We start from the raw sequence: 12,627 nt of genomic DNA on the forward strand, positions 1-12,627 counted from the left end.
CTGGTGGTTTAGCTTTCCCCATAGTTACGCCAGAGCGCATCCGGACCGCTGGCCCAGCTGGTGCACGACGCTCCTTCGTCCCCCCTCCACTAGCTGCTAGACCACATGGATTGTTGGCCATACACAGTACACAGTACCTCTCTAGCCCACGCTAGGTCTCGAGAGCTTGTTAAGTGGTCCTCCACTACTCGTGGACCGGGGCCGGAATGACCCATGGGCTGCTGGGTCGGAACGTGGATGATTACGATTGTGACCTATATCTTCCGGTTCTTATTTAAATCCCTGCATCCTTGCCAATAGTAATGTCTCAGAGGGATTTTCCATTTTATTTGATTTCCCGGGCCCTGCTTTGCTACCACAGCAATAAGTAAGAAGTGCCACCCATTCCCAGGCGTGCCTAAAATTCACTGTCTTCCCCTACCAACAGCCTTGGGGTTCAGGTACCTTCACTTGCACGGGTTGCAATAAATATCTGACGTCCCCCCCATCCTCCCTCTTTCCCTCCATCTTACTGAGGCTTCTGGCTTTTGCCTTGGACATATTACTCCTGTCTTGGTCCACCTTAGAAGGTCACGTCGCGTTTCATCTCAGCCATGGAAAAAGAATTCATTGAACCCAAGTCGGAGCCCTCTTCATCCGGCGACGCTCCTCCACTCTACGGTGAATCAGAGACAACCAAAGGAAGCTTTGGCCAGCGGGTATGGGATAGTTTCAAGAGAGATCCTAATGCTCGTGCTACAACACATCATGAACCTGGACACGATGGGAGGGCCTTTGATATTGAAAATGCCGCTCAAAACACCGCCGAGTCTCCGCTGCAGCGCAAGTTGAAAGGCCGCCACCTCCAGATGATCGCTATTGGTGGTTCAATTGGTACGCAGCATGCATGGCCCACTCCTTGGTGCTAAGATTCACGCCGTTCTGGTCTTTTGAATGCTGACAGATTGTGTCTTTAGGTACTGGCCTTTTTGTTGGATCCGGTACTGTCCTGGCTGCTGGAGGTCCGGCCTCTGTTCTCATCGCCTATGCTTTGATCGGTTGCATGCTTTATTGCACAATGCACGCTCTTGGTGAAATGGCCGTTCTCTTCCCGGTCGCTGGTTCGTTTTCGCACTATTCCACTCGCTTCATCGATCCTGCCTGGGGTTTTGCCATGGGTTGGAATTATTGTCTGCAGTGGCTCGTGACCCTCCCCACGGAAATTGTCGCCGCCTCGTTGACTGTCAACTACTGGAATCAGAGTATCTCCAATGCTGCCTGGGTCGCCATCTTCTGGACATTGATTGTGACTATTAACATGTTCGGCGTCAAGGGTTATGGTGAAGCGGAGTTTGTCTTCTCCATTGTCAAGGTTACTGCCGTAGTTGGCTTCATGTGAGTGAATTGGATCAGCCCCACCCACATCCACTATGACTAGCAAGATTCACTAACTTCAATCAGCATCCTTGGTATCATCTTGACGTGTGGTGGTGGCCCCTCCGGTGGATATATCGGCGGAAGGTATTGGCATCACCCAGGTGCCTTCCACCATGGCTTCAAGGGTCTTTGCAGTGTCTTTGTAAATGCTGCATTCGCATTTGCGGGTACTGAGCTGGTCGGCCTTGCCGCCGCGGAGACCGCTAATCCTAGAAAAATGCTCCCGACCGCGGTCAAGCAGGTGTTCTGGCGTATCACCCTCTTCTACATTGTGTCTCTCACCTTGGTCGGTCTTCTCGTCCCCTACAATGACCCTCGACTACTCGATGGAACGTCCAGCGCCGATGCCAAAGCATCCCCGTTTGTCATATCCATTGTGAACGCGGGCATTTCTGGGCTGCCTTCCGTCATGAACGTCGTCATCATGATTGCTGTGCTCTCTGTGGGCAATGCATCCATTTATGGCTCTTCTAGAACCCTGGCAGCCATGGCTGAGCAACAGCAAGCCCCTAAGTTCCTGGCCTATATCGATCGCAAAGGTCGTCCTCTCCCGGCTCTTGTTGTTGCGTCAGTGTTCGGCTTGCTTGGATTCTTGGCCGCGTCCGACAAAGAGAGCGAAGCGTTCACATGGATGATGGCTATCTCCGGCCTCTCATCCATCTTCACTTGGGGTTCAATTTGCCTCTGCCACATCCGGTTCCGCCGTGCCTGGAAATTGCAAGGGCATAGCTTGAATGAACTGGCCTTCCAATCCCAGCCCGGCATAATTGGTTCTTGGGTGGGACTCATCTTCAACTGTCTTGTTCTGATTGCCCAGTTCTGGGTTGGATTCGCGCCCTCCGGCTATGGCACCATGTCGGCTGCTTCGTTGGTTTCGAACTTTTTCTCCGACTACCTAGCTGCACCTGTCGTGTTAGCCTTTTACATCCCTTACAAGCTTTGGTACAAGACTCCCTTCATCCGGGCCAAGGACATGGATCTTCAGACTGGTCGCCGCGAGCTCGATATTCAAGCCCTCATTGAGCAGGAGAAGGCCGAGCAGGCGGAATGGCCGATGTGGAAGAAGGCATGGAAATTCTTCTGTTGAGATTCGGTTAGGTTGTTAAATGGTGCTGGAGTTACATCAATGGGCTGTGTTTTCTTCCTTCAATAATGTATGATTATGATCATGTCTCCCTTTTTCAGTCTATGTCCATAAACTCGTATGTTCATTAACGCTGATTCGATGCATCGGAAGGCGAATGTTCACTGATTGAGATGCCACTTGGCGAAGACGACCCTCATCCAGAGTATCCGAATCAGACCATCTGCTTGATAGTCTTGAAGTCAACTCGATCCAATTGCGAGTACGTACGTATTCAGGTACTCGGTAGGTAGGTAGGTAGATAGGTAGGTCGTAGTAAGAGAGAATATGCCCGGCACCGTTGGCCACTCCGTGTTTGCCGGTCGGGATCTGCTGGCGCTCTCCGGTCTTGGCATGTTTGCATCTGGAGACGGTCCAGAGTGGCAGCGACTCCAGCCATGTCAAACAAAACTGTAGTATGTACCACGTCTGTATCTGCTACACTACCACCGAGCCTTACCTACTACTGACTGACGTACATAGTTGTGCTGCGGTGGTGTGAAGTGCCAGCCATCATAATATTACCAACACTGCCAACCAGCCAGCTCTGTCCGGCTGTGGTCGTGGTCGGATTTGGATCCTTCCTCCCTTAGGCAATGATCTGAGGCTCTCTCCCTTTATTATGGGTAGCGGCCCTTGGGATGATGGGGCTTTCCCAAAAATTCCCACCAGCCCTAAGAGCCATGAGGCGTGGTTGGGAAATCAATCTAAGACAAACAGTAATATTTCACGGGGCCACCAAAAATAGCCCCTCGGCAACCACATGTGAGGCTGAGGCGGCAACGGTCTAGTTTCAGGGCCGTACGTAAAGTGTTAAATTACACATGACGGAGCCCAAGGTGCGGGCGAGTTGCTTTTCCTCAGATCTCGGCCAACTGAACCTAAGATCCAGTCAGTCTCCCCTGTTGTCATCCATCTCCTCCTGCAGCTCTACCGTTGCAAGTGGCACCTCTTTCCACAACGCTCCTTCTTCTCCATCTTTCTTCGTTGTCTTCTTCGTATCGTCCCTTGTTTTGCGCTTCCTACCCACCTCCCCACCCTCCTCCAATTTCCTGGTCTCCTGTAGCCGCCCTCGCATACCCGTCACCGGGCCTATGTCTCCTCGCAGCCGCTGTGTGCCACTATAGCATCCGTCAAAGCTTGATTTAATCAGGCGCTTGCGAACAGAGCTGGTTACTCTTCGTTTCTTCAGATATTCTCCGGGCTTGACTTTTACGCAGCGTTCCTTCCGCATCGGAAAGTTATCCTGGTGGCCTAGAGTCGGTGACGAACGCCGCCCGTTTCCCCTTAGATTCCGTTTCGCTTTAGGTCGTTCGCGCATCATTGGAAGCTGGCGCCAATCAATTCCCTGTCGAGGTCACTCTCCCTGGTCCCTTTATAATGCCTGGATTCGCGGATTCGTTTTGGACCCCAGACTACGCCGCAGGTCTGGGGGTGCTTTATGGAAAACTTCAGCAGGGCGCCGTGGAGAACAAGCAGATAATTACTATTGCTTCTATGCGCGCAGATGCGGAAGAGCAATATGGTCTCAAGTTGGGGGATATTGCGCCGACCGTTGATCGGGTGACCGCAACGGGGTTTGGTAAGGATGACGGGGCGAGCGTGAGAAAGGTTGGTAGTTCATGATTCGGACAGATTTCGGCTTAGGGATACTGACTCCAAGGGCTTTCTTATAGGCGTATGAAGGAGTTCGCACGGAGATGGTTGAGGCATCTAAAAACCACCAGAAGATCGCGTCGAACATCCGGGAGCTTGTCGTTTCGCCGTTCCGGCGTTGGTGCGACCAGCACGAAGCTCGAATTCAAAATTCCCATGATGATCTCCAGGCCCGGATCAAGGAGCACACTAAGCAGGTGGAACTGGTCAAGAAGCTACGGAGCCATTATTTCAACAAGTGTCGTGTGGTCGAAGATCTGGAGGAAGAGAACAAACTCGCTTTCCAGGGTCCCGAGACGAGCCCAAAAATCAAGCCTACTCCCAAAATCGTGTTGCCGGAAGAGCAGGAGGAGGAGGAGCCAGTTGAGATTGGCGATCGAATCTACCCTCCCGAGGACTTGAAGAAGCTCCTAACACATATGCTGGATACTATCAAGATTGGCGATGTCAAGGTGCCGATTATAGGCACTTATCAAAACACGTCGACCGGTGCAGATATTGTGCACTATACCCAGAAGCACATGAGCGCGAATAGCATCACTTATTCGGAGTCAATCGGTCAGGATCTTGTCGACAATGGCTTTCTTCGCCTGGTCGGCAATATGGGCAGCACCTTTGCGAACAGCTCCAAGATGCGTTACCAGTGGCGTCCCAAAGTGTTCCAGATCACGGGAATTCCCGAGAAAAAGAAGCCTCTCATGCGCGTAACCTCGGCGGCAACGAGCGAGGACGGCATCGAGTCTCCGCTATCCTCTGTCTCTGAGATGCTGGCCGGCTGGAACCCACTTAACAATCCGTACCCGAACGAGACGCCGGCGGAGAAGTTGCGCAGGGAGGCTCGCGAAGCCGATGAACGGTACAAGTCAGCGGTGCGCAAGCTTGACATGATCAGGTGCAAGCTTGAGGAAGAGGTTGTTGAAAACTTGCGCTTCATGGAGCAGTGTGAACTTGATCGACTCAAGGCGATCAAAGCCGTGATCCTGGATTTCTCTGGTGCGATCAGCAATGTTATTCCCAACCTGCAAAGCACGGTAGACCACATGATGCTATACCAAGAGACCATCCAGCCCCTAGGGGATCTCAGATATCTCCTGGAAAACTACCGGACCGGAGGATTCGTGCCCCGCGTGCAGGCTTATGAGAATTACTACGGCTCCGTGGAAGGTATACACCCTGCCAACACCTTTGGTATTGTGAGGTTTTCAATTGCCACTGACACGTATTAGATCAAAACTTTGGCGTTGACCTCGAGGCCAGAGCAAGAGCCGATCGCAAGCGGGTTCCTATCGTGGTGACCACACTCCTGACGTACCTTGACAACCGTAAGCTGATTTTGAGTTTACCTGACTGTCTCAATTCAAGTCTGACTGCCCACTAGGTTATCCCGACCTTGAGGGCGACGAGGCACGACGTGCGATATGGCTTCATGACGTACCTCTGGCGGCGACGCACCACCTCCGTAGCGCTCTGAACAACAGCACAGCGGATTACAACGAAATCCTAGAGAAATACGAAATCCCGATCATCGCGAGCGTCTTGAAATTGTATCTCCTTGAGTTGCCAGGTTCGTGTGCAATCTTGTCATCAATTGAGATACAGGCTTAACAAGTGTCTAGACTCGCTGGTTTCCTCTCAGGTTTACGAAATCGTCAAGACAATCTATTCGACCACTGCTCATGAGACCACCGAAGAGGGACGCATCAAGGTCTTGCAAAGCACCCTTGGACAGCTCCGACTCAACAATATTGCCACACTTGACGCTATTATGACCCATTTCACGCGCCTGATTGACCTTACTTCTGCTGACGAAACTTACGTGTCTGCACTTGCTCAGGCACTGTCTCCTTGTATCCTCCGCCCACGCACAGAGAGTAGTCTTACGATGAATGAGCGCCACAGTTACCGCCTCATCCGCGATCTCTTTGCTCATAAAGACTCAATCTTTGGCGAACTGAAGCGCCAATCGAGTGTCCTGGGAATCAGCGGAACCACCAACCGTCCTCGCGCCATCAGCACCGATGAGAGCAATCGCCGGGCAGCAATGGAGGCCCGGAACCGTGCCATTCTCGACCGCAGCCGGGCCAATAGTCCGGCTCCTCCCCAGAAGCACCGCCGCGATCGTTCCAGCGGCGCTTCGGAAACCAGACGGTTCCCCATCAACGTGACCAGCCCCACTGAAAGAAGAGCTATCGCTCGCAGCAGCCTGGATGTTCCCATCAACAGCGAGTCTCCCACCGCGTCGGAACATATGACAAGCGTGAATATCAATGGGCCTGAACACACCATCAATGGCGCCTTGAGCGAGTCCCCTGTCTCCGCTGCCGCCAGCGCAAGCCCCTCGTCAGGTAGCTCCAGCCCTCCCCCAGTGGCTGAATCGGACGAGTCTGTGACCCCAACCACGACTCCTACCCAGGAAATTGAGAAGCGCTCGTCGATCTCCCGGTCCAGCGTCTCTTATACTCGCAAGCCTGGCCTCGGCAACCGGTCTAGCTTCCCTACCGTCGCAAGCACGGAGAGTGGAACGGACAGCAAGCGAAGCAGCCTTGCCGAGACCGAGCCGAAAGGTGTCACATTGGAAGACAAGCCAATGGACGATGACTAGATGTATACATGACCTAAAAGCCTCCGGGACAACACAAAATTAAAAGGGCCGCCTGCCTTGCTACAAGACAGACAACCTCAGGAAATTGTCCCTCAGTTCCCTTATCTTCTTCTCCATCAAAAACGAACGATGACGTTGCTACTACCACCACTCCCACTACTTCTTGGGGAGTACAAGAAAGACAGGAGCCTAAGCATGCTTCCGTATGTTGAGCATTGATACGTGGACGCGCGTGTGACGCCATCGCCCTCTCAAACTGGAGCAGGTCTTGTTGCTTGAGATGGCTGGGTGGCGGTCTTGTTGTTTCCTTTGTCTTGAAGCTATATGCCCTATCTTCTTTACATACCCAACATTTTTCTGTACGTTCTGTTCTTCCTCTTCTCTTCCTCTTTTCTCTTTCTTTTTGTTTCGTTGTATGCATAGCTATCCATCTTGTATGTTTCTCACCCTCTCTTGACTTGATTTGACTTGTCTTGCCAATTCGTTGGGTTTTCTCTACAAGCGACCTTTGCGGATTTCATTGTATAGCATCACATCAAGACTTAACGTGCTTTGATTTGAGCATGTAGAAAATCTACGATCTGCCTTCTTTTCCATGCATCATGATGTTTATTGTAAGCTGTCATTATCATATTCTATAGGTTTGTATGACTATGTATGAAACGCCGTATGCCAATGCTGGGAGTATCGCTAAATGTTATGTGCATCTGTACTCCCCTATCCAACACCAAGAGAATGGAATAACTGCCCGTAGTCGAACGCCCCCCTCAAAAGACCAATCATGCTTTTTTCTTGGACGAAAGAAAGCACAAGAAAGTGTTCATAGCCCTTGGCCTGTGAGGAGTCTCCTAAGGATACCTTCTCCCGCTCCAGTGATCTGGGTCTCGATCTCTCTTTGGGATACGAAACAAACAAGGCTCTGCTCGTCCAAGGCTCGACTAGGTGTCAGTGGGCCGTGAGACTTTGTGGGGCTCCGCCTCAAATCCGAGCCGCCAGCGAGAGTGCCACCTCTGCCCCGGCCCTGGTATTCACCAACAAGGCCCAATGTCTCCAAATTGCTGAGCACGTCCTTGAACTCGGTGGATGTCAGGGGATGCAAGATGTTGTCTTGCCGACACAAGGTACAGTATGTGTCGTACACTTGCTTGATCGTCGGTGGCAAGTATTTTGTCTTTGATGGTGTACCCGGAAATTCACCTTGCCGCCGCTTCCGGTCAAGGGCGATCAAAGCACAGATGGCTGCCTTCTGCTGAAGATTGAGGCCTTGGAGTCGCTGCACCGTCCCCTGTCCAAAAGCCGACGAAGTGATCCGTGCAACGTGCGCAATGCTGGCTCGTGGCGCCGTAATAGCAGTGTAAGTTATTGTAGGGGTTTGTTTAGATGTACATGTCTTCAAAGATGACGAGAGATTGTTGTTTTCCACAAGGATTGTCTTGGAAGGACTCTCGGGGTTGGCATTTTGCGTCTCGAGCTTCCGTAGTGCTTCCTGTTCGATAAGATCAATGGCGCGTTTAACGAGTTCAAATGCCTTCCGTAGATCGCCAGTTTGTGATGCCACCTTCTTCGAGCATAATTGGATGGCTGCTGGTTGGACGAAAGGAACGAAGTTGGGGTCCACAGTCTGACCTTCTGGGAGTAAAGAGCGAAGACGATTGGTAATTACGCTGGCAATCTGGCCTGCATTATAAGGCAAAAAGGGAAGCAAGCGAGGTTTCAGGTTCTTGGCCTTCAACTGTGGGAGTGACCGATCAGTCAAATCAAGCGCATTGGCAATTCCGATGAGCAGGAGCCGCGATTTTTCTTGCAAGGACCACTCGAACAAGGACTGAAGAATGCCGGAATCCGCGGTGAGGAGATGGTCAATTTCATCCAAAGTAACCAAGAATAAATCATCTTCTTCATCGGATGTAAACATCATTTGTAGCCTCTCTGCCTCGCTCTTCTTGAACACCTCATCATCGTCGCCAAGATCGCCGATGAGCCTGCTATAGACGTCACGAGCACCTCGCATACTCGCGCAATTGAGGTGTGCAATTTTCAGGGACTTCAGATCCATGTCGTGGCATACCTCCTGAACCATTGCACTCTTCCCGGTGCCTGGAGGACCGCTGACATACAAACAACCACCTTTGCGTGAATCAATACCATCTTGGATGAATGATATCAGCTTGTCCCGCTCGGTGTCACGGCCCACTATTCGACTCGAAGTTGCACCTCGCGCAAACAGCTGCCTGGCTTGAGAGTATATTGTTTGTGTAGTCGTCGGTGTTGCTATGTGTCGAGGCGTCCGTGGAGTCAAAGATTTTCCGCCAATTTGGACCCGGTGTTTTGGTGTGATTGGGGGGGAATCGAGCGCATCGCGATATCTAGATTTTGAAGGAGTCTTGAGCTCAATCGGGGCCGAGTTTTCATCTAGATAAGTTAGGCATAGTTCAATAGAGATCTGCGTAGGAATCCCACCATTGACCGATTCCGAATCGTGACTGCGCTTGATAGATGACGCAGTCTTGCCAACTCGTACAGTCCGTTTCAATTGATCGTTCTCATCCGAGATGTCCTTGGGTTCGCTCTGGAGTTCTTCTTGGATAGAGCCGCCATTCCTCGTCCTTGACCGAAGTTGGCGCGTTTGGGGTGCATTGAGCACACCTTCTTCCTGGGAGCGAGGTACTTGCGTGCGGCGCCTGCTTGCCCTACGCACCGGCAATGCTGGAACTAAGAGAGGAAGATGTCAGCAAGAGGGCTGAGAAGAATCAAAACGGTAGTTATACCTTCCGCCTCGATAGCAGCTCGCTGGCGCTTGCCTAGAACCGAAGCAGCCATGATATGATGATTCCAGTCTCAGTAAGAGCAAGAGCAACCGGGGGAAAAGAGATGAGAAGGAGGTGAGATCATCGATTGCGAGAAGGGAAAGTGTGGGTATTATTGGGGGGGGGGGGGGGGGGGTAAGTTATTATTACTATTAGACTAGGGTGGAGACTGGGGAGAGAGGTGCAAGCAGCCATTTTTCCGAAGGAGGCATAATGAAGTCCTCAGCCGCGTTGCATCTCGACGCGTTTGGCCGGGCGCGTCGCGTGGATGGATCTTTCTCACGTGATTATATGGACAGCTGACGCGCGCCCCGACCAACTTACTCGGCGGGGTAGATACTCACCGGGACTGGCCTAAGGCGTGAAGCCACAGGGTCGGACCGCCTGATTATCCGTCAATCCGTGGGAACTGGGAAGTGCGTCACCAATTCTACCTAATGATTGCACTAGGTATTAACACCACTAATCCAGGTTGTTTGTGCTTCATCCCCTTGCACCGTCTCCTGAAGCACCCGTGCAGAACCCTCAGGTAGCCCTCATCTCTTCTATGCTCCTATCTACGGTCATACATCAAAGGCATCTCGACTTCATCACTTTGTCCTCATCGATCACTGCCTCGCACCCTCATTGCAGTTTGCAGCTGTTTGCATCACTTTGCTTGCCTTCAGCCTTTCTGTTGGCTTCTGCTGCATACGACCTCCCGTCACACTGACCTGATACCCCCATCTTTCTTCCTCCGTCGCTTCTTCCTCCAAGCTTTCTCAGTGCCTTGTGCCCGTCATGGACGGCGATGTGGTGGCACAGTTCGCTGAGATCACCGGCTCAAAGCCAGAGCTGGCCGCCCAGTATCTGCAGCTGGCTGATTTCAATATTGAACAGGCTGTGCAACTTTTCTTCGAGAATGGCGGTGCGCCACTGACTGACGAACCCTTACCGTCGGTCTCCACCCCTCAGCAACCCTCCAATGCTGGCGGCGGAGTTGTTCAAGTCGACTCGGATGACGACGTCACGATAGACGAGACTCGCTCTGCACCTCGGAACCACCCCTCGCACGGCGCTACCCTTGAAGATGATGCGGCCATGGCTCGTCGTCTCCAAGAAGAGATGTACGGAGGAGGAGATACTGAAGAGAATGTGCGTGCGCCGATGGCTCGTACGACGGAGACCCTAGTAGGGCCTGAGGCGGACTTTGATGATGGCGATATGCATGCCAGCATATTAGGCCAACTGCGCGCGCGCCAGCAACGAAACAGTTAGGATTTCCCATTTTCCTCTACTTTCTTCTTCTACCATGACATAACTAACTCTGATCCTCCTTAGACCGGCCTGGGATCTTCAACCAGAGAGACACATCGATATGGACTGGGGATGAGGAATCCTCACAACGTGAAAGATTGGCTGCAGCGACTGGAGGGGCTTCTGAGGCCTCGAACAAGTCGAATATGCTGGCCGAGATGTATCGCCCTCCATTTGACATCATGTCTAGGCTCCCATGGGATTTGGCTCGACAGGAAGGCCGCGACAATGAAAGGTGGTTGATGGTCAATATCCAGGACCCCTCTGTCTTTGACTGCCAGGTTTTGAACAGAGACCTCTGGAAGGATCCTGCGGTGAAAGAAACCGTTAAGGAGCATTTCATCTTCATGCAGTATTCCAAAGATGACCCTCGTGCAGGACCTTATTTGCAGTACTACTTCCAGGCGAGCAACGTTTCTGATAACTATCCTCACATTGCGATCGTCGATCCAAGGACTGGAGAACAGATGAAGGTCTGGTCGGGCCCTCCCGTAATCAAGGTCTCGGATTTCCTGATGCAACTCCACGAATTCCTCGACCGGTACAGTCTGAAGCACAATGTGCGAAACCCCGTGGCGAAGCGGAAACCGGAGAAGAAGGAGAAGGGTATTGATGCAATGACCGAGGAAGAGATGTTGGAGATGGCCATGAGAAACAGTCTGGGTGATGAGGCGTCGCAACCTCCGAAGGTGGAGGATCCCGATGACCTCACTAGAAGCACCGAAGATGTGAAGGGCAAGGGAAGGGCCGTAGACGAGGATGTCGGCATGGAAGAGGCTGAAGGACCCGAACAAAGCGCTTTCTCCTCCATCCCGGACGATCGATTCCATACGGAGCCCCCCGCAGACCCTGCTACTACCACGCGCATTCAGTTCCGGCACCCATCTGGACGGGTGATCCGGCGTTTTGCTTTGTCGGACCCTGTCCAGCGGATTTATGAATGGCTCAAGGCCGAGCCCCCGTTGGCCGATAAAGCCGGGGTAGGGTTTGAACTTAATGCTATGGGTCGCAACCTTATTGACTCGCTGGGCCAGACCGTTGCTGATGCTGGACTGAAAAACGGCACGGTCATGATAGGATATTTGGAGGAATAGTCAGGGACATGGCTTGCGGGCATTGAACGTTGCCCTGAAGATAGAACTTGGAGATCCTGGCCGGAAGCCCAAGAGGGCTGTCGGGACTGGGGCCTATTGCTCCTCTAGAAGCTTCGGTTGTTGGGGATGGATGCCTTTGTTTGATACAAATAGGCATTTCTCTGGAAGCGGAGCACCGGCCAGGGACTGGCGGCAAACTTTCTTCTATCATGAACACCCTGTCATCCTTATCTAGTAATTACCCTCGACTTGCGAGGATGCAGGAGAATTTAATGGGTTTATTAAAACAAAAGAACAGGGAAAGGAGAAGAAAAAGACAAGAAAACTTACCATAAACAGAGATGTATATAATAATTAAAAAAAAAAAGAAAAAAAAAAAAAAAAAAACCAAGAAATGGGACAGGTATCGCCATCCCTTCTTGTATAGATCCACCTTTCACCGCCTACCGAAGCGGGCCCGATGAGTGGTGGGGGCGCCAGCTGACCGCCCGGCAGAAGAACCCCGCGTTGCCCCAATCATGGGACTGGGAGGTATTTGTGGTAATAATCACCGGGCGGTTCCTGTTCCTGTCCGGTTCCAACCTAGGCGGGCCATTGTTGTCCTCCGATCCCATGCAAGGGAAACCCCCTCCA

At 52.0% G+C, this 12,627-nt stretch overlaps 4 protein-coding genes across 4 annotated transcripts; 3 read left to right on the forward strand and 1 right to left on the reverse strand.

Moving 5' to 3' along the window:
* The first annotated feature begins 253 nt into the window (after positions 1–253).
* Positions 254–2,865, forward strand: BO94DRAFT_538075 (amino acid permease GAP1). Its single transcript, XM_025612415.1, has 3 exons — positions 254–873; positions 957–1,374; positions 1,441–2,865. The coding sequence occupies exons 1-3, from the start codon at positions 594–596 to the stop codon at positions 2,501–2,503; spliced, it is 1,761 nt and encodes a 586-aa protein (XP_025464398.1). The 5' UTR covers positions 254–593; the 3' UTR covers positions 2,504–2,865.
* A 928-nt stretch (positions 2,866–3,793) lies between these two features.
* On the forward strand, positions 3,794–6,804 carry BO94DRAFT_194103 (GTPase-activating protein RGD2). Its single transcript, XM_025606050.1, has 5 exons — positions 3,794–4,150; positions 4,216–5,359; positions 5,422–5,517; positions 5,574–5,759; positions 5,812–6,804. The coding sequence occupies exons 1-5, from the start codon at positions 3,920–3,922 to the stop codon at positions 6,795–6,797; spliced, it is 2,643 nt and encodes an 880-aa protein (XP_025464399.1). The 5' UTR covers positions 3,794–3,919; the 3' UTR covers positions 6,798–6,804.
* A 605-nt stretch (positions 6,805–7,409) lies between these two features.
* On the reverse strand, positions 7,410–9,684 carry BO94DRAFT_194108 (AAA family ATPase CDC6). The gene is made up of 3 exons (XM_025606051.1): positions 9,566–9,684; positions 9,258–9,509; positions 7,410–9,209 (listed from the first exon to the last, which is right to left on the reverse strand). Exons 1-3 carry the CDS (start codon positions 9,615–9,617, stop codon positions 7,618–7,620), a joined length of 1,896 nt encoding a protein of 631 aa, XP_025464400.1. The 5' UTR covers positions 9,618–9,684; the 3' UTR covers positions 7,410–7,617.
* Positions 9,685–10,050: 366 nt separating this feature from the next.
* BO94DRAFT_498574 (DNA-protein crosslink repair co-factor UBX5) lies at positions 10,051–12,335 on the forward strand. The gene is made up of 2 exons (XM_025609350.1): positions 10,051–10,856; positions 10,925–12,335. Exons 1-2 carry the CDS (start codon positions 10,385–10,387, stop codon positions 11,992–11,994), a joined length of 1,542 nt encoding a protein of 513 aa, XP_025464401.1. The 5' UTR covers positions 10,051–10,384; the 3' UTR covers positions 11,995–12,335.
* Positions 12,336–12,627: the final 292 nt, after the last annotated feature.

The sequence above is a fragment of the Aspergillus sclerotioniger genome (genome assembly GCF_003184525.1).
Source record: "Aspergillus sclerotioniger CBS 115572 chromosome Unknown BO94scaffold_26, whole genome shotgun sequence".
Lineage (NCBI taxonomy): Eukaryota > Fungi > Ascomycota > Eurotiomycetes > Eurotiales > Aspergillaceae > Aspergillus > Aspergillus sclerotioniger.